Below are 21,043 nucleotides of genomic sequence, written 5' to 3'. Positions count from 1 at the left end.
TTATCTGGTTATCTGGATCTTTTTCTACCTGTTTTGGATAGCAAGGAATACGTGTTACTGGTCAATAGGGTTTCCTCTTCTATCTATTCATATTCTTTGCCCATTTTTCTACTGGATTGTTATTTTCATATCAATACATAAAATTTTTTTTAATGTATTCTGGATACAAACCCAGTAAGTGTTAAAAATACCTTCTCCAAATTTTATCTTTTACCTTTGTTTCACGATATATTTTGATGTATACAAGTTTTTATTTTAAAGTAGTCAAATCAATTTATTTTTGTCTTTAAGAAATCCTTCTCTACCCCACAGCATAAAGAAAATATTCCTATAAAGAGAACATAAAAGTTTCCAAGTATGCTTTTTTCCATTTAGATTTGTAATCTATCTAGCAAGCATTTTTGATATAGCATGAGAGAGAGATCAATTTTCTTTTTTGATGTCGTTCTTAAACAATTTCTTCACTGATACTTTATACTATTTTTGTTATATACCAATTTCCAATATTCTTGCATCTATTTCTTGGCTCTCTACTTTAGTTTCATTGTCTATATCAAGCCAGGGATATTGATCTGAGAGCGTAGGTTTCACTGGAATTCTAAAACAGAAGATGCAATCCAAAAAAAGGTTAACTACACTTCTAAAAGACGCGGTTATTCAAAAAACACTAAAGCAACCTCTAATAAAAATGGATTGACATTTTAAGCATTCTAAGGGAGGCTATGGGATCTTACCTAGAGCCATATTATATAACATTAACAGAAAATAATTTTTCCAAGATGGTTTGATTAGTTACAGTCCTGCTTGGAGGGAGGGGAATAAAATAACAATTTCAATGTCTCTTAAAGGCCAAAAAAAAATCCCCAAATTTAGAGCTGAAAAATCACAGAATTTAGAGCTGAAATGAACCCTAGCAATCACCTGATATAAACTGCATTTTCAAATGAGAAAACTGACCCTCAAATGACTTGGCCAAGATCAGAAAGTTTGTTTAATGGCAGACCTGTGAATGAAGTCAGGTCATTGCACTCGTGGTACAATGTTCCTAGCACTGAATCACACTATTTCTATTCAACAGAGAAGAGGGAGTGGCAAGGGGGGGCTGGAGATGAGGCAATGACAGCAAGGACAGAAGTGAAATAGCAGTGTGAAACTGAGGCAAGTACACACACTAACATATATTTAAAGGCTCATACATTTATGCATGGAGAAACATGGAAACTATTTTTAATCCTAACTAAAACTCTATCTTGGCAAAAATATGCAATAGCCTTAAAAATGATCTTACCCTTTGCCTAACCAATTCTTCCACTCCAAAGAAATTACCGTAAGACTAAATTCAACTGAAAAAAATAAAGCTATAAAATTCAAATACATTTATAGTAATCTTACCCATAAAAGCAAAAAAAGAAAAATAAAACAAAAATCCCTAAGTACACTTTGTAAATTAGAAATTCTGATTCATCAAATTGACCATGATGAAGGAATTAAAAATGATAAGAAAATCATGTGGGGGAAAAAAAAGCACAGTAAAACAAACAAAAACACCAAACACACAACAATGAAAACTATATGCGTGTGTATAACTATGTCTGAAAGGTGTGCACAGGACTACAGGGGAATATGCAAAACTTAAAAGTTTGATTTATCAAGCATAGCCAAATTTTTTCAACTTATATTACATTCCTCCAGAAAAATGAAGACATTAATGAAATAATTGTAACTGTTAAAACAAATTAAAGATATAAACAGCTTTAGAAAATTTTAGTAAAAAGTTCGTAAACATATATACTCATTGGGATTTAGCTATTAATTACAAAGGTGAGATGACTTAAGTATATACTTCTCTGTAAATTATTTCTCACTAAAAATACTTCAATATTAACCCCTCACCCAAAGTCAACAGTTCATCCTTTTTAACAAGGACATAACACTCCATGTGAATATAGTATGATGTATTCAACCATTTCTTTATCCTTATTAACAGACACTCAGGCTACAATTTTTTATTTATTTTTTTTGCTAGTAGAATGCTGCAATAAATGTCTTTGTACATTTCTCTCTACATATTGATGCTTTTGTTCCTATAGAATAGATTCTCAGAAGCAGGACAGGTAGATCAAAAGGCTTATGTATTTAAGAGTGAGATACCTTTCCAAAATGACTTTAGAATTTGAAAATTACCAAAAATAATGAGTGTTTCATTTTCTTCACACCCATTCTAGCACTGGATATAATTACTATTTAAAATTTTTGCCAACAAGATAAAAATCCCTCTAAAAATTTGATGCCACAGAGTCGTGTGTCCTGTTTACTTTTGTTTTCTGTTTCTGAATCAGTCTTTCCAGTGGATTTACCTAACTATATGTCTGTTTAAGGAATCAGCTTTTATTCCTTTTCTACATTTGTTGGTTTTCTACTTCATTAATTTTAACCTATCTTTTGCTCATTTTGTTCTTTTCCTAACTTTCTAAGAGAAATACCATTGTTTATTTGCAGTTCTTTTAAAATATTTAAGTTTATAAATTTTGCTCTAAGTACAGCTTGAGGTGTGTGCGATAGGTCTGAACTGAAATATTTCCATCACTTGCTGGATAACTCAAGTTATAAATTACATGGAAGGAAAGGAAGACTATAAAATTCCCTTCCCCAGTGCCCAGAAGTGCCAACTGAGATCACACCAATGAATTACTTTTATTAAACTAGATTCTTTTTATATTCTTTACATTGATTTGAGATCACGTCTAATATCTTAGTCCTTACCAGAGATGTCCAATTTCTGTATAGCTCTGCTTTATATCACTGACACTACAAAGGTGGGAAATCAACTAAATGCGAACAGAAGGTAAGAAACAATTAAGTGCAATATCAATTTTCAGTTTGCAACAACCTATTTCTTAAAACCTGTTTCCTATTATTCTGTCTAAACATTTTAAAAAATACCACTCACCTGCTGCAAACCCTGTGTCCCAGATACAGGTACTTGCATGATGGTCTGACCTTGTCCACCAGGAACAGCCTGGACCATGATGGGTTGGCCAGTTGATGTGATTAACTGGCCTCCACTGACTTGTACCATTAATGGCTGCCCCTGGACCTGAAATAAAGTAAAATAAGAACAATGAAATAACATAAGACACAAAATGGTTTTTACCAAAAGACAATCACTGCATCTACTCTGCTGCCTTGCTAGAGGAGGAGAAGGTAGGAGAGACACTAAGAAAATAAGTCTCAAGTCCTCATCCTCAAGTAGTCTTCTTTGAAAATACAGTATCTTTGACTAAATGCCAAGCTGAATACTTTAAGGTCAGATATAATGGAGAATAAGCAGAGTCTTTGGGAAGTCTCAATAGATACAAGGCATTTATCATCAAATACAGGCTAAACCCATGAGAAGTATTTAATCAAATCATCAAGGCTATTTTCGTTTTTAGACCAATATCCAGGAATGGTCTCTAGTGAAGGCTGGAGAGGAGGCAATGAGAGGGAGGGCTGATGGTGGGGATGGTGGTTGACTGCAAATAAATTCTAAGTAACTTGTAAGGAGTAAATCAAACTGTACCTAGCAACCACTCTAGGTTAGGTAGTGAGCAGCTCTGGGAGCTTATATAGAATGCCCTTCCTCCCTATAGTTTCTCAAGCATAAATGAAACATATACCTTTTACCCTCTTCACCTCACTGAGAATTCTAGTCCTGTGGTTGTTTAAGGAGCCCACTAGCAAAAATGCCTAGAAATATACTGCTGGTCAGTTTACAATCTCTGTGGTGGAACTTCTCACACTGGACCCTGCAATACCTGCATAGTTATTTTAGCTTTAACAAATATGACAATTATACAAAGCACTCAAGTGTACCAAACAACTCCCAACTTTCAAGCTCCAATGAGTACATGGATGACTCTAGAAGCCAGGGCACTGTCAGTACTCTGTAACAGCTTGAGTCTCAATATAAAAATATCTAGCTAACTGCATTCTGAAAGCCAAAAAGTAAGCCACTTTAGTTCAGTAGAATAGCTGAAAGTCCAAGCTTTCTATCTTTGTTCTGAGGAATTATTTGTAACAGATCAGAAGAAAATCCGTATATCTGAAATAATCATTCTTAATGCTAGTGAAAGTATGTCCAAATAAGAGGAATTAGTTGTAAGACCAATCTGTCCTAGATTAGTAGATTAGATATTAAGCCTCCCCCCATCCCCAAGCATATCATAATCTTCAGGAACATTCAAATCCTGTATTTTGTTAAACTGTTCATGGAGAAATTCCACTTAACTTTTTAAAGACTTGCATATGCTCTATGAAGAAAGACTTTCCAGGATATTTATTGCATGACTAACTGAAAGAAGTATTTAAAATTCTCCAAAATAGTGAGAGCCCTAGAGGAAAGGTTTCCATTATTTTCATAAAGTACCTCCATTTCTTTAAATAAAATCTGCCTAAGTAGGAAACACAAGTTTTAAGGCACAACTATTAGTAATTTTCCGGCTATCCATCATCTTAACGTTTCCCTTCGTTGACACACTTTTCCCTATATATGCACATGATCAACTATTTGAGACTCCAAGGAACCCACTGTTTTTACAACATATGAATGAATACAAGCATACATGCATCAGACAAGAAGCCATACAGTTAAGAGCATGTTACATTCCCATTCCACAAGTGGTTAATGACAATACTGTTTTATATTTCAATAAGATGAAGCAAGCATGAGAAACATGAAAAACAAACTGCTGAACTGAGATTTGAATATAGTTTGGGAGTACCTATGAGCTCAGCTTAGTTCAGCTTAATTTATGTGCCGAATTGGCTGTACATCATCATCAAACACTATGAGTGGCAGGTTTGGGAGTGGGGCTGAAAGGGTAAAGTGAAATGATTACAATAAGGGGTAGTTCACTGCAGGATACTTGCTAAGCAGCACTAGTAATAAAGTGAGATGCCAGTTCTACAGTCTAGGTCCTACCCTGAATCATTTCCATTCAATGGAGGGAAAAAGGCAGGGTACTCAAATCTTGTCAGTTTCTCAAAAATATGGTCCTTTTAGTTAAAGTAACCTATAAACTCAGAAAAGACTTATGCTTCTTCACTTATCTTTACCCAAGAACCGGCCAAAATATAACCCCAATTTACATATTTAACTTGGTCATACATAATGTTAGGAAACTGCATTGTTTAAGTAGGAATTCTTACGGTGGCTATAATACTTAAGACTTACAGAAAGCATATCCCACCTCTGTCCAAGAGCTATGGGGCAATCTCTGCAGATCTAACAATAAGACAAGTCATTATTTCCCTAAGAAAGGTAATGAAAAGATAGCAGTTAAGAGGTTAACAAGATTCAGTGATTAGATCAATCTTGTCAAGTGCAATCATTATTGCAGGACAGGACAGCCAAGTTGTCCTTTTAATAAAAATAAAGCACAATCTACCCTAGTAAAATGTATATATTTTCTTCTCCACTATCATAATACAAACTCAAGAAAAGTTACCATGCAATCTTATTACAGTTTGATCTCTAAATAGGTTCTAATGCCACTTGTAAGAATTTCTTCCTGTCCCTTATACTGATTCTTTCCCAGACATTCCCAAAGAACATTAGCCAAAAGGCACTTTTCAGAAAATTGATACTGGGGTCACTACATGATTTAGCATGAAACATTAGGAAACTGGCATCTTCTAAGCCTCAAAGACAAGTTAGCAGCATCAAAGACATGCAACTGACTTTGCCATTTCTCCATGAGATCCTACCACAAGCAGCACCAAACATGAGGAGAGGAGAAGTTCATGCAGTGCTTACAGAGAATCAGAGAGGGCACCACTACCTGGAGGGTCTGGACTTGCTGGCCTGAGGCGGATGCCACCTGGGCCTCAGTCTGCAACTGGACAGCAGTAACACCACCCTGCTGCTGAGAACAGGAACAGGAAGAGCTTGAAATGTGTCAGGAAGGAAATGTATAGTACAAGACATGAGGTCACCTTACCTCTTGTGGGAGAGGGAGGGTCTTCTTTCAATAGCCCCACCCTACACAGGACTTTCAAACTGTAGACTCCCTATACTGAAGCTGTTTTGTTGAAGTAACAGATTACAGATATTAGCCCTTTGTCCCCAGAGTGGAACTCAAAACACACTTCCATGACTCAAAAAAACCAATATAGCTAACATCATTAACAAAAATTTTTTTTAACAGTCCTTCCCTCCAAAAATAGGTATTTGATCCTTCTTCGTGAAGTTATTTTAAAGCTCTTTTTATTTCCTCAAATGAATTCACAAGAACAAAAAAGTTAATCAGGTTTTAGTAGCTTTTTTTTTTTTTTTTTTTTTTTTTTTTTTCGGTACGCGGGCCTCTCCCGTTGTGGAGCACAGGCTCCGGACGCGCAGGCTCAGCGGCCATGGCTCACGGGCCCAGCCGCTCCGCGGCACGTGGGATCTTCCCGGACCGGGGCACGAACCCGTGTCCCCTGCATCAACAGGTGGACTCTCAACCACTGCGCCACCAGGGAAGCCCAAGTTTTATCAGCTTTGAAGCTTTGTAGCTTCAAAGAAGAATTTCTGGAACTTAAATGCAATCCCCAGAAAGGAAGAATGAAGGTAATCACTGTGAGCCAAAATCACCTTCATGAGGTCACTGCTCTCATGTCCCCAAACCAGGATCACTCCTACTCAGCTGGACTGCCTTAGAAGCAATGTGTTCACAGATTCAACCTAATTTTTATTACTCCTAATAGTAAGTTCTGACAGAACAAGAATTCCCCCACCAGGGCATTGGTATGAATGGAGGGTCCTCTGTGGAATCCCCTTTTCTACCAAGGCAGTTGAAGGAAGCTGCAGTTACGTGGAAGGAAAAGCCAGCAAAGGAATTTCGATAATTAATCTCTCTCTCTCTTTTTTTTTTTTTTTTTTTTTTTGTGGTACCTGGGCCTCTCACTGTTGCGGCCTCTCCCAATGCAGAGCACAGGCTCCGGACGTGTAGGCTCAGCGGCCATGGCTCACGGGCCCAGCCACTCCGCGGCATGCGGGATCCTCCCGGACCGGGGCACGAACCCGTGTCCCCTGCATCGGCAGGCGGACTCTCAACCACTGCACCACCAGGGAAGCCCGATAATCAATCTCTTTTAATCAAGAGTAGCTCCTTTCTTTGATCATTAGATGGAACAACTCACCATCAAAACATCCTCTGCCCTCCCTACTAACTACTCTTCTATATTATTTAAGTTCCATTTTAGAAATAAAACACTCCCAATCTTGGCCTAAGGGTAAATCAATGCACAATAAATTTCTTTTCTTCCAGGGAGAAAAAACAAGTGAAGTTTTCCTAAAATAAAGCCAGGTATAAATCATCAGAAAATGTAATCTGTGTATAAATTCAAGAAGGCAACCTATCTTAATTAGGATAAACCAGCAGCAGGGAATTCCTTTCTAATATGTGCTTATCCATAAGTGTGGCTATCGAAATATTATCCTCATGTTAAACTAGAGCTTTTCAAAATAAGCACTGTGATGGATCAAATCAAAGGACAGTGGATTTCTTAGAAGCTACCTTGGTTTGTTTCTTGTGGCCAAAGCCTTACTAGACCACAAGGTAGCTTAATCAATAAGAGAAACAACCAAATTGAATCCAGGAAGAACAAAAAAAACCCCTCCATAATTCCATCTGAAAACAGACTAGGTGTTGTATTTCTAATACGATGAAAGGGGGCGATTTACTATTAAACCAGGTTCCCATGAAATCAAATTCTAAGTGGTTATGGACTGGATATAGACTTCTGAACAGAGAAAATGAGAGAAACTGCAACAAATCTAATCTTTGAAAAGCACTTCAGCACAAGTCACCAGACCCGCTCTTATAAGATCTGAGACCTCTCAATTCCGCTACCGAGCAGTGCTATTATCAGCTCTTTTGCTGTGATGTTTAAAGCAGTTTTACTTCCATACCTGCTGCTGAATCTGTCCAGCCTGTACAACAATCTGCTCTGTTGAACTATTGCTGTTTGCTGTATACTGTTCCATGGTCCCTCCAAGTTAGAGTCTTGACCACAATGAGTTTCACTCTGGAGATCCTAGAAGACTTCAAGATGCACTCCTATTAGAAAGGTAGGAAAAGTAAAGTGAGGTTGTTAATAAAGGCTTCACCGGATGCTTAACCTTGATAACGCTATTTAACATATATAAAAAATGCTTTGTCATTTCTCATCAGCAAAATTTCCTTTCAATACTACTAGAGCAACACTTAAGAAATTCTCATTAAGCTACATCACTTTGTTACAAGGCCTATTTAACACTGATTTTCAGGTCTGCACATGTACTTTAGAGAATAGTTTCTTTAATTTGTAACACATTTGCACTACATATGGTAAGCAATTTAAAATTTCAGGGTTTATTATTTAGTAAGTAATTACCCAGACCTGAAGTCAAACACGTTGCTTATCAAAATTAAGTAGTGTTAAGTAAGAAAGACCCAGCAAAGGTTTAGGAGTTTGCGTTTTAATCCAGAGCAAAGAATAAAAAGGAATTACAGAAACAGCAGGCTATGATTTTCTCTGAAAAGAATTTAAGTTTTCCTCAGGCATGAATCTGAATGCCTAATAATACCCCACCCTTTATTGTATAATTTTAACTTTTACTATAATTTTCAAAATTGTACCAAAATAGTGAGAACATTATAATGAACCCCTATGGCCATTACCCAACTTCAACAATTTTCAACCCATGGTCAATCTTATTCCACGTACATCTTATCCACTTTCCACCCACCCCTGCATTACTCTGAAGCAAATCCCAGACACTTTATTATTCCAAAACTCCAAAAATACGTCAGCATCTATCTCCAAAGAGTAGATTCTTTTCTTTATCGTTTTATCACAATGACATTGTGCCTCTACAATTACTTCAAAACATTAAAAAACTTGTAAGCTCTTAATATCAAGTATGCAGTCAATGCCCAAATTTACTATTCTCATACACTTTAACAGCCGAAAGCGCCTTTTATTTTTTCCGGTACGCGGGCCTTTCACTGCCAGGGCCCCTCCCATTGTGGAGCACAGGCTCCGGACGCGCAGGCCCAGCGGCCACGGCCCACGGGCCCGGCCACACCGCGGCATGTGGGATCCTCCCGGACCGGGGCATGAACCCGTGTCCCCTGCATTGGCAGGCGGACTCTCAACCACTGTGCCACCAGGGAAGCCCTTAAAACTCCTTTTTGAAATAAGCACACAATTAGATAAACTGAAGTGATATTTGAGAACCTTGAATAAAGACCTGATTCAAAAATTTTAAATTATATAAATTATCAAAGGGTAATTCACCTTGGAAACATGGGGGAGGTACAGTTGTATATAAGCAAAATGTAGGTAAATCTTTCCCCAAACTTTTCTCCAGGGCTTCATGAATTCTAAAATTTGAATGACAAAGTTATGTGAGTTACATGATCTGCACATCACAGCAGCAAAGCAGTGCACCACTCTCCACAAATCCACACATGGTGGATCATATGAATCACCCACCATGATTGTAAGGTGTCTCAATATGATGTGAAGAAATCAAAATATATTCAAGTGCGTGCCCAAACATTAGGAAGAAGTATACTGATGGATGAATAGATGGAGAGATAGATATATATAGGTATCTCTCTGAAAAGGCAAGTATAGTACATTAACAGTAGACTCTAGATGAAGGGTATACAGGTCTTTATTGTAAAACACTTTCAACTTCACTGTATGTTTGAAAATTTTTATACTAAAATGTTGGGAGGAAAATCTAATAAAAATCGATTGAGCCTATTACTCATAACCAAATTGGTATGTAGTATAAGAGTGTAAGAGTTATAAACAAGTGACAGGATGACTATGTCATCGCAGCATGATGGTATGTGGTGACGTGGTTCTTCAACTCACTACCCTTGCTCTAATGGAATGCTCACCAAGCACACATCTAGCTATAATTTGGATTTACATATACAGTAGCCAACAGGGAGCAGATATGATCAGAAACACAAGTAAACTTGATAGTTATTTCTCATTGCATACTGAAAAACTGGCTTTCTGATTTTTATGTCTCTTCTGAATTGGGTGACTCAGTTGGCTCCTGAGAGATTCTGGGAACAGTACAGAAAATCAGATTTGCAGCCAGACTAAGTGGCTCTTCCGGGGAAGTGAATGGTCTTCCCTAAACTCTATCTTGTCTCTAACTGCAATATACACAATACATTTATGTTTCTAAACTAATAAAATTAAAAATTAAGGGTCATGATACAAAACAGTGGTGTGATTTCATTTATATGAAACCCTGAATAGGTAATAGTAATCTAGAGAGAGAAAGCAGATCAGTGGTTTCCTGGAAATGGAAAAGGGGGAAGAGGGGAAAGTGGGAAGTTGATTGGGATAGAGCATTTGGAACTTTTCTGGGGTGTAAAATGTTTTATATTTTCACTGTGCTGGTGGTTCCATAGGTGTGTAAATTTGTCAAAATTCGTCAAAATGTCCACTTAAAATGATTATCCTTTATGTCTAAACTATATCTCAAAAGAGTTGATTAAACAAATAAGGATCAGGAAGGAATGTCCTCTATATTTTAACAACCCACCCCACCCCAAATCCCCTTCCTGTATAAGATTTTTTCCTTGACCACTAATTTCCAGAAGTTTACATCGCACTGGAAGTGCAGGGAAATGACTAATAAAACGTCATGCAGATTTTCTTCTAAACTAGCTTATTCTGGTAATACAAATGCTTCAATTTAAAAACACTTAAATCCACTATACTTTGAAGGGTCAAAAGGAAGCAGCTTCAAGTCTAACAGCAATTCTATGTCATAGTAACGAGGGAGCGATTCAGCGTGGAGCATGATATTGAGACTGCTAATGGTGAAGGCTGGACGCAACTGGCTTCTATGAAGCCACATGTTCCCATTACTGTGAGCTTCAGTTAGCAGAACTGCAAACATCGTCGTCTTTCCTCAAGTGCCTTTCGGCCACATTCTGACAGAATTAAGCCAGCCAGCTTTAGTCTGTCTAGCTCTCACTCCTAACTCAAAGTTTGAATGTTTTTTCCTCAAAGAGAGAAAGTGAGTATGTTTATTCCGGTTAGCAAGAAAATTTCCCTTCCTCTTCACTTCAAGCTGCAGGACCTGAAATGCAGCTAACTACTTAGAAATCCATTCATTGTGGACCCACACACATTTTAATTTTAAACCTAGAGCTTCCAGAAACTCAACTATAAGCAAGTGAAAAACCCCATAGAATTATCATATTTGACAATCACTACCAGGTAAAAACTAGAACGGCAGCTTTCAAACTTTTTTGATAACTCACAGTAAGAAAAACATTTCACATCACAAATGCACATGTAACATATTAAAAAAGTAACTAAAAGTTTCATGAATACTTACCTTCATAACATAAGATGAACTGTGATATTTTCTATTCTATTGTAAAAAATTACCAGCATTGGCCCACTAAATGGACTTCACAACTCAACAAACAGGTTCTGATCTGTGTTTCATAAAAGGCTAGAGAACAAAGGGCTGTCCAGCTTCCCCATCATCCAAAAGGTTCTGGATTGCAGTTCCTAATTTGCTTCTTAATCTCCACTAATGATGTACCACCTGTCAGACACCGTCCTGAAGGTTTTAGAAATAAAAGTAAAACTGTGACTAAGATTTTAACTTCAAAGGGTCTTTAAATTTAGTAAAGGAGTAAAAATCTGTACTGAACCCCTAAGAGAAAAACAAAGTAATATGGGAGTATGGAGGACACAGAGTTCTTCCAGTTGGGGATCGATAAGAAGGCTTTAGAAAAATGTGGCATCTGACCTGGTCTTAAGCACGAGCAGGATTTATATATGTGATGAAGTGGGAGGGAATGGAGTGCTCCAAATGAGGATAGAGCATAAAAACAAGGACAGAAAAATTTCCACATAGGAACAGCATATACAAGGCCACGTGTCAAGAGAAAGCTAAGGCCAGATTACTGTATCTCAACATTCCCGGCTAAATTTTTCTGCAGATAGGTGGAGTCTCTAGAAGGGTTTAGCAAAAAAGTGACCAGACTATAATTGTCGTTTAGAAAGAAGTCTAGCAAAAATGTTTGCTGGTTTTTTAGAGACTAGATATAACCATTTTTAAGTACCAAGGTATTCATCCAGTCCAAAGGCAAATGTAAACATTCTAAAAAATATCTAAACCACAGTGCTCCATCTGTTAGATATTTTAAGAATTAAATAAATTTTAAAAATGACTTAAACAATGAAAAACTCATTACAGAAAGTGAAAACAAAAACTGTCCCCAGTGCTTCCCTGGTGGCGCAGTGGTTGAGAGTCCGCCTGCCGATGTAGGGAACACGGGTTCGTGCCCCGGTCCGGGAAGATCCCATATGCCTTGGAGAGGCTGGGCCCGTGGGCCATGGCCGCTGAGCCTGCGCGTCCGGAGCCTGTGCTCCGCAACGGGAGAGGCCACGGCAGTGAGAGGCCCGTGTACCGCAAAAAACAAACAAATAAACAAAAAAACTGTCCCCAAATTTTTAGTAGTGGAAAGAGCACTACTCCTCAGGAGTAGTTTTCTGTAACCTACCAGTTGTATGACCTTAGTAACTGTGATTATACTAAAGGCCTACTCTATGTGGCAAGGACTGCTGCACTCGGTGCTTCACATGTGTAAAAACTTCTGAAGTCCTAGGAGAAAAATCTTCCTTTCCCCCCCAAAGTCAGCTGCTATTGTGGAGCAGAACCCCATAAGCCAGAAACTTATTTTTCCAATCTTAGAAAAAAGTGTGTTTCTAGATTTCTCCTATCCGAATTTCCACAAAATAACTGCTTCCGAAAAGTTCCTTAGCAAGATATACAAGTGTTTGTACCAACTGGGCTTTCCAGCCTAAACTCTCACGGCAACTGCCCACTGCCCTATACTTTCTTCCCCCTTGAACGCACAGCAAAGCTTGGTGCCTCTGCACTTGCTTTTCTCTTTGTGAGCAATGCTCTTCCGTTCTTTCTTGTCCGAAGAAATCCCATTATCCTTCAAGGCCAATCAAAAGTGTGGCAATGCTGGCCTTCCACCAGGGCTGTTGGTAGCTCACACATCAGTGCACCACAGAACTGAACTTGGCCCCGTTACAGCACTAACCGTGAGATATTAATTACTTGTTCACCTGTCAATCTCCACCAGGCTGGGAAGGTTCTTATCGACCTCTAACCACTCCCTCCCCAGCACACAGATGGACGCCTGGTACATACTAACTGTTCGTGATACTTGGTTGTCAACGGAGATTTCCTTTCACCCTAACCAAAACCCCACAAGACTGTTACGTTTCTATAAATACCTGCTGAGAAAACATCAACATACTGGAAAAAAACAAACCAAAAGATGGCTGTGGACTGAGCTAATGAGTGAAACCTGACACGTTCAAAGTGACACAGAAAGGTTAAAAGAAAATAATTGTGCATTCCCAAGGGAGCGAGAATTCACAAGATGAGCAACAACAGATAAGACTAATGAAAGCAAATTGTGCAGCCTCCGGTAAAAGGAATGCACAGGGCTCGCCACCTTCTATAGTGAGGTAGGTCCCAGGCACCAAATGGACAGGCCTTACAGCCCGGGCAAGGACGGGTGACCGCCTGGCTGCGCTCCAAGACGGAGGTGTGCAGTTCTGCCCGGCGATCGGGGCGGGGAAGAGAGGAAATGACGAGCCAAAAGGGGGTGGTAACGGCGCCGGGCCGGAGACCCGGGCCGAGCGTGCTGGGAGGAGGGGCTCAGCGGGGCCCGGGAGTGGGTGCACTAATGGATCCCCTCCACCGATCAGGGGGACAGCGGGGACGGCGGGGCGGGCGGGGCCACCCCTCTCCGCGCTGCACGCGGGGCCCGATGGCTGCGGCGCGCGTCTTCCCCGGGCCTGCCTCCCGACCCACAGGGGCTGCAGACAGACAGTCCCGCTCACGGAGGGGTGGGGTGCGCGGGCCCCGCGGGGGGAGACTTCCCGTCCCGAGGGCCAGAGCGTGTTGAGTGCAAGGGCGGGCTTAAGTGTGAGGCCGGAAGGACCAGGAGGAAACCGCCAAGGCCCCGGGCCCGCGTGTGTGTATACCTTAGCGTAGGGGCCTTGGTGGCAGGCAAACCCAACACCCCCCCGGCCTGGGGTCTGAGAAGCTAGCTGCGCCTAAGGGTCGGGGGGACGGGGACGCATCGCATCCCCAACTGGCTCTGGCGCCCTGCGAGGCTCTGGACCCCGAGATGCCTGCTCCCGAGGGCGCCATCCCCGCGCGGGGCGGCCCCCTGCAGGCCTCGGCCGGGAGTGCCCCGGGGCGACCGCAGGCTCCAGCCTGGGCCGTCGGGAGCCCAGCTCGGCTAGGCTCAGCTCGACTCCCCGGGCTCGACGGGCGCCTGGGCCTCTCCTGAGTGGTCAGCGAGACCCGCCAATCGGGGCGCTGGGGCCGGCTCTGGGCCGCTGGATATTGGCTCCTCACACTCACCGTGCCTCGCTCCCCCGGTTCGCTGCCCGCGCTGATTGGCTCCAGTACCGGACCCCGAAACCCAATCAGAGGCTCCAGCCGCCGCTGCCGCCGCCACTGCCGCTGCCTAGCAAAATGGCGAAGCCGAACAAAGGGGAATCGGGCCTCCCTCCAACAGCCTCCGCGCAGGCGCCTCTGAGACCACGCCCCCTAACCCGAGCTCGGGCTCGCCCCACCCCCAGTTGAAGGAGCACTGCTCAGGCGTCCCCTGAAGCCGCGCCCACTTCCCTGATTGGATCACACCCCCGGCCGAAGGAATACGCAGGCGCCTTCTAGACACGCCAGACCCTTCAACCCTTCAACCTTCAAACACCGCCCTGAGCATAGTACCACGCAGGCGCTAACTAACTCCTTTGCCAACTGCCCTCCCCCGTCTATGGGGCCCCTGGAGACACGCTCCTGGGGCTAATGCGCAAGCGCCGTTCTACCCAACTCGCTGTCTCGTTACGCATGCCCGGGCGGCGGCGGGGTACTCTATGGAATTTACCACCGGAAGTTCGGCGGCCATCACCAAAGAGTGCAGGTTCGGCTAGCTAGCTAGAGGGGCTCGTTTCCGCCCCGCTCCCAGGTGGTGGGCGGCCATCTTAGGTGCGTGCAATTAAGAGCTTTGGCGGGATTGGCTCCACATCTGGGCTCTTCTCCTGCTCCCCACCTACCAGAGCCCTTCCCCGCGGGGCGGGACCTCCTAACGGCCGACTCCTTTCCAGGTGAAGGGTAACCCCGGTACGTTGGGGCTTTGAACGAGCCTCCCCGCTCCCTACCACGGGACCCCGGGACAGGCCCCACGCCCTCGCTGATCCGCCCTAGGGTAGGAAACAGAGAATGGGAGGCCTCTCTAAACTTCTTCCCCCAGCTCCCCCCAAAAGATGGGGGTGAGCCTTCCTTGAGAGGCCGCCTTCCCTCTCCACCTGCCCCCGCCTCGGCAGTACACTCCCCCAGGCCTGTATACTCCCTAGTTGCGGCTTAACGGGACTGTGGCCAAGTCCCACCTTTTTGCTTCTGGGCCAAATCCAATGGGGAAATACTTTTGCATCTTGCAGGGAAAAGGAGACTGTCTTGAATCAGCCTTACTCGGCGCGGGGAAAGGAGGAGGCGGGTCCTAGGACCGCCTTTCTTCCGCTCCAGGAAAGCGCGAAATGCGAGCGGGGCCCGTCCGCCTCCGAAACCAGGCATTCTTTCTTTTTCTTGCTCCAGAAGAGTTTTGCATTACTTCCTAGAGGCGAACTTACTTTCAGCGATAAACGGTGGGGGGGAAATGTTCGTACGTGGGTGGTCAGGGCAGTCTGAACGTAATATATTCAGGTTGCCTAAGCATTTTTACTTCTTTTCCCCTTTTTATAGCTGCAGAAACACTTAAATTCTGGAAATAGCGACTCAGTATCATGGCTGGCAGCCCTAATGAAGATTCAGAAGGAAGCAGAGTGCGTAACAACTATTAATTTATTGGTGAACTGAAATTCAGAATAATTGAGGTCAAAAGCATAAACACTTTTTAATTAATAATTAAATAATTAATAATTGAATTGTCTTTCTCTCTCCTGCTGATTTACTTTAGAAAGGCTGATACAGTCCTAGGCAGAGACCACCCATCACTTTCTTTTGCGCATGCTTTAATTCGCTTTAGATAACACCTTAAATTAAATTCTGAGGATTTGTCTTTAAATGAAGGAGGGACGGAGGAGAAGTGGTGGTGGGCACGGTAAAGGAAAAGAAATAGCTTATTTTTCTGTCACTAATGAAACTTTTCTTTCCCTTTGCACATTTTAGATTACTTATATGAAAGGAGACCTTTTTGCATGCCCCCAAACAGACTCCTTAGCCCACTGTATCAGTGAGGACTGTCGAATGGGCGCTGGGATAGCTGTCCACTTCAAGAAGAAATTTGGAGGGGTGCAGGAACTGTTAAATCAACGTGAGTTTTGAAAACAGCTGAACTTATCTGCCCTGGCTAGAGCATCTTTTGATGCTCTCGTTATACTTAATTATTAAACAAGATATACATGCACAGATGGGGTTCCTAACTACTGAGTCCTTTTAACTCTGCAGATTAAGTGTTTCCTCTACAAAAATGGCCTCTAGTTTGGGTCCTTATCACACGAAACCTGAATTCTTGTAAAAGTTTTAAATTTCTTCCCCCTCTTTTATAAATCTTTCTTGATAATATTACTCCGTTTCTCTGAAACCTTTAATAACTCTGAAGTGCTTAGCAAAGTCCACAGATTTTAGCTTGGCATTCAAGATCCTCTGTTTACCCATATTGTGCTTATGCTTCAAAGAGTTTAGAACCTTTTCCTTACAGACTCCTCCCATCACTTTCTACCAGTGATTTTAAACCAGAGATGTGTATCAGAATCACACGTGGGCTTCTGAAACAGTTTGCTCAGACCACAGTCCAGGCTTACTGAATCAAAGTTTCCACTGGTGATTCTAATCCCAGCCTTTAAAAAAGCAACTTCTTACTGCTTTGTATTATATTTATTTCTAAACATGACATGTTCTCCTGATTGAAAACTCTTTAATAATTAAGCACTTTTTAATACATCTATGTTCCCCTTAATGCTTAACACATTAGCTGTTTTTGTATGTAAAAGGATTATTATTAAACACACATTTGGCAAGTAAAAAGTGCTGTACATCCTAAAACATTTCACGGCAATAGACATTAAAGTTTTTTAGGTGAACAAGTAAGGGTATATTTGAAAATGCAGCAGGACCAAAGATGGGGTTTGAGGAAAACATGATTCAGAAAACATTAATAAGAAAGCTGGAAGTTAAGGAATACGGTATTTAGGAAGGCTGATAAGGATCAAAGTGTTCTTCAGGGTTGAAAATTAATTGTAGTTCTGAAGTAGACTCAAATTTATAAAGGTTTTTAAAAAATCTAAGAATGGAGATCAGTGTTTTGGTTTTCTTTTTTACTATTAAATAACTGTTTTTCTTAGAAAAAAAGTCTGGAGAAGTGGCTGTTCTGAAGAGAGATGGGCGATATATATATTACCTGGTAAGATGGGGCCAATTCTCAATAAGTTCTAAGGATTGGTAAACCAGTGGGCTGTACTGCATTTATGTTGATCACAACGTTTCATTCCAGACAAACCAGAGATGTCAAAAAGCCAACCTCATGCCAACTCAGATCCAGAAGTGGTGGCTATTTGGTGCACTGGCTTAGAAAGGAACATGAAGCTGCATCCCAGCTCCATGGGAAAGAGTAGTGATATTCACCAAAGACCTGTGTTACGAGACTTGCAAAAGTTAGGGATGCCTCCCATAGTTTAACTCCTTCCTAATCATAGTAAGATAGAGACAGTAAAGTCTCAAGAGGTAGATTGCCAAAGGAGTTTTTCTCTGTCTTCCCTATCGAATGCACTGCCAAGTAATACTCATCTCCTTTCCTGCCTGCTTCTTCAGTGTGGGATTCTTCCACTATCCAAATGGTCTTTGGCTTCAGAAAGAGTGCAGCTTCTTGGCGATGGTGCTGGATGACTTATAGCCAAGTCACTACAAGCCTGATTTGGACAGCACACTGAGTGGGGACATGTCCTAGCCTCTTTGAATGTCCTCAATGCTACTGTGACATCCAATCTTGTCGGGAATGCTACCAGTTTGTTCTTTTGTAGGGAAATAAAAGGCAAACACAGTTTTTAAATAAATAAACCTAACAGGAAATTTTTAGGTGTTATGGATTCTTCCTTGTTACAGATAGGCAGCTTATTTCTTGGAAGTGGCACAGAAACTTTCACCTACTTTGCTTAAAAACAGTAGACAATAGGCACACCTGCTAATCTGGTTTTCTTGGGAAAAGGAAAGATTATTATATGGCAGTGTCTGGGTTTCTCAGGCTCTATGTAGTGGATTCCTGAGGAGCTCCCGTAACTGGAAGGGACAGTATGACATTTGTCATCTAGACTATTCTATAAAAATATACTTAATATTTTAATTATCAGGATGTTGGGAGAATAGGATGACTTTTCTTTGGCTCTCATTTTGGACTAATGGAAATTTGAATTCGTTCTTCGTACTTAGATTACAAAGAAAAGGGCTTCACACAAGCCAACTTATGAAAACTTACAGAAGAGTTTAGAGGCCATGAAGTCCCATTGTCTGAAGAATGGAGTCACCGACCTCTCCATGCCAAGGCAAGGAAATCCAGGGCCCTAAATGAAGACTTGATTAGTGGGGTTTACTGTCTTACCCAAAGACAAGTGACTTAAAAGCTGAATGTAACCTAAAATACAGACTTAAAGGTGGAAAAATTTCAAAACATTTAAAAATCATCAGTAAACAAGTTGTTAGATCTTAGCCTAAGGCGTGCCCATCTTTTAGCCTGGGCTGAAAATCAGGATGATTAAACCACAGACCTGCCTCAGCCTACTTAGTAGGGAGGAACCGTTGTTCACAGACATTTGTTGAATTCTGGGCATCCTCTACCTGAAGCTTGGCCTCTATTTCTGAAGCAATACAACTAAAGAACAAAGACTGAGTAATTGTGATTTCTCTCTGGGCCACTTCAGGTGTCCCAAACCTGTTAATTCTGTGTGAAGAAAGTTGTAAGTTATCACTGCTTTTGAAACTGCATGCTTGTTTGTGTTCAGTGTGGACAATAGCCAGAGGAGAGGTCCCTTATGTAATGTCTTAGACCCTAGATATTGGGAACTTAAGGGACTGACGTTAGGGGTTCAATATCCCCTTTGTTTCCTTTTCAGGAAATAGGCTTGGGGTCCCTTCTTCTCTTCTTGTCAGACTAGTTTTGTCAGTGCTGAGCATGCATGCAGGTTTATTCCAAGGTCCAAGTTACTTACGAGCGTGGCTACATGGTCCCTTATCTTACGCTGGTCTTTAATAGGTTCATCGCTTATGTACCAGGAACCTTTTTTCAATCACAATTTTTTCAGGTACTTAACCGCATTTACAGAAAATTAGCAATTTTAAGCGTCTCTTTTTTCCCTAGGGATATTGAGGATCAGTTAAGTAACATCTTGGAAGAAAGGTGCCAGGTAGTAAGAGTTTTGTGGGCCCATTGAGGTTTCTCACCAGAGTGCTGCAAAGATCTGAATTACAATCAGCTTGGCATTTCCCAGCATTCCCTCTTGACTTCCTGTGTGCAGAGATCGTGTCCTTTGCCACTCTCCTTTTTATCTTCCTTAACATTTCATTATCATAAGTGTATTTTAAAAATACCAACCTTTTGCCATCCACCCACAGCTAGTTTTCATCAGTAGAAATAGAAGGATAAGTTCCTCCATCTCAGGGCAGTTACACATACATTTCTAAATGTAGCCTGAAGTAACTGGGAAGTGGTACTTCCCAGGCAAAAGAGAAGTGACGGCTGTTGGATGTTAGGCTGTCTAGGAAACAGCCTTAGGTGACTCACAATAGGAGTTAACGTCCCAGCTCCCACCATGGCTGCCTGTAGGTGTGAGACCAGATGATATCTTAGGCTTTGGGTGGATGCAGCCTAGAGGAAGAGGGAAGGAGTGTTTTCCTAGATACCTTCATCACAACCAGTGGGGATGTTTTGTCTTTTTCAGGATTGGATGTGGTCTTGATCGTCTGCAATGGGAAAATGTATCTGCGATGATTGAGGAGGTCTTTGAGGCAACAGACATCAGAATTACTGTGTACACACTCTGAACAGATGAGCATTTTGGATATGTCTACCTTCTGTGTCATCTGGGCCTTAGGACTGAGCAAACTGACCTTAAAATGGTCAGAGGAGAGTTTCATGTGAATTAGTCTGTGTCACAGGCCAGACTTCGGTTGCTGTATTCTCATGATTGGACTGGGACTCTGGAGGAGGGATTGCTTGGGAAGTGTTGCTGGGAATTTTTTTTTTTTCCAGGAAGGTAAGGCGTAGATACTAGGCCTGATACTGATACTAGGTGGGGAATACTGGCCTGATACTAGGTGGGGAAGCCACGTGTTGGGCCTATGACCCCTGTTTTGCTAGGGATGCTACTTGATTTGTTTGGGTTGCCACTAGGTGTCAGCATTGCTTCTACTTCTCTGCTGTTTAAGAGAAATTTCAGGAAGGATGAACATTTCAGTTAATTTTGCGTCATCTGTGCACTTACCGGGTATTATCCTTATGTCATAAAATTCATCCTAGGAGAGAATTATGGGTTCAGTTTTGTTTAAATTATGAGAAAGTTTTATGTTGTTAACAAGGAATTTGTGGTGACAAGAATGGAAAAAATAAGTTCTTGGCGGGGGGCAGGCAGTGAGGTTCTGTGCACATGTCTGTGTTGCTCTGGACTTGGGTAATGTAGGATTCACCTGTAACTTAATCCGGAGGAGTCAGAGGGTCCAGTACGAAGAGCAGCAAGGTGAGAAATAAGACATCAGAATGGGCAAGAACTGTGGGTCAGCACACTGGAAAGGCAGGCTTTTAGAATCTCCCCGTGGTGAACTCCTGCTCTCTTTTGTCCACCACATAGGTTCTGTGATTGAACCTGTTTGAATTCAATCATGAAACAAATAAAATACTATGTGAAATCTGTGGCAGAGTTCTTAGTGTGGAGTAATGACTCAATAAATCAATAGTTCTCAACAAAA

General features: G+C 41.6%; 2 protein-coding genes across 22 annotated transcripts in view; one reads left to right on the top strand and one right to left on the bottom strand.

The window, feature by feature from the left end:
- NFYA (nuclear transcription factor Y subunit alpha) overlaps positions 1–15,496 on the bottom strand; it is a gene marked incomplete at its 3' end in the record, with an annotated part of 26,993 nt that extends 11,497 nt beyond the window's left edge. The window contains exons 1-5 of one of the 15 annotated variants that reach the window (XM_081246115.1): positions 15,481–15,496; positions 14,453–14,558; positions 7,934–8,081; positions 5,820–5,906; positions 2,951–3,097 (exon numbers count right to left, since the gene is read on the bottom strand). In XM_081246115.1, coding sequence (XP_081102241.1) covers positions 2,951–3,097; positions 5,820–5,906; positions 7,934–8,008 — 309 coding nt within the window. In that variant the 5' untranslated portion in view covers positions 8,009–8,081; positions 14,453–14,558; positions 15,481–15,496. Of the gene's footprint in view, positions 1–2,950; positions 3,098–5,819; positions 5,907–7,933; positions 8,082–9,303; positions 9,390–11,383; positions 11,910–14,452; positions 14,624–15,480 lie in introns of those variants that run through there. The other 14 variants (XM_081246122.1, XM_081246123.1, XM_081246126.1 and 11 more) reach the window with 14 other exon arrangements.
- On the top strand, positions 14,794–21,043 carry OARD1 (O-acyl-ADP-ribose deacylase 1). 7 transcript variants are annotated; one of them, XM_081246134.1, is made up of 7 exons: positions 14,794–15,014; positions 15,532–15,735; positions 15,833–15,912; positions 16,259–16,403; positions 17,434–17,492; positions 18,515–18,627; positions 20,020–20,346. In XM_081246134.1, exons 3-7 carry the CDS (start codon positions 15,874–15,876, stop codon positions 20,120–20,122), a joined length of 459 nt encoding a protein of 152 aa, XP_081102260.1. In that variant the 5' UTR covers positions 14,794–15,014; positions 15,532–15,735; positions 15,833–15,873; the 3' UTR covers positions 20,123–20,346. The 7 variants fall into 7 exon arrangements, 6 of the variants coding, with proteins under 6 accessions (XP_081102260.1, XP_081102259.1, XP_081102262.1 ...); XR_014016837.1 differs by lacking the exons at positions 14,794–15,014; positions 15,532–15,735 and adding exons at positions 15,086–15,214; positions 20,371–21,043 and having other exon boundaries at positions 20,020–20,334; XM_081246133.1 differs by lacking the exon at positions 15,532–15,735.

Source organism: Mesoplodon bidens (assembly GCF_964165515.1).
Source record: "Mesoplodon bidens genome assembly, chromosome: 10".
Taxonomy (NCBI): domain Eukaryota; kingdom Metazoa; phylum Chordata; class Mammalia; order Artiodactyla; family Ziphiidae; genus Mesoplodon; species Mesoplodon bidens.
The sequence above is the reverse complement of the archived record's forward strand: the minus strand, read 5'-3'. Positions and strand labels throughout refer to the sequence as shown.

Coding starts and splice junctions, on each gene's coding strand:
- OARD1 (XM_081246133.1), top strand. CDS start 15,874: ATGGCTGGCAGCCCTAATGAAGATTCAGAAGGAAGCAGA. Junction 15,913..16,258: donor AAGATTCAGAAGGAAGCAGA/GTGCGTAACAAC, acceptor TGCACATTTTAG/ATTACTTATATGAAAGGAGA. Junction 18,628..20,019: donor ACCGACCTCTCCATGCCAAG/GCAAGGAAATCC, acceptor TGTCTTTTTCAG/GATTGGATGTGGTCTTGATC.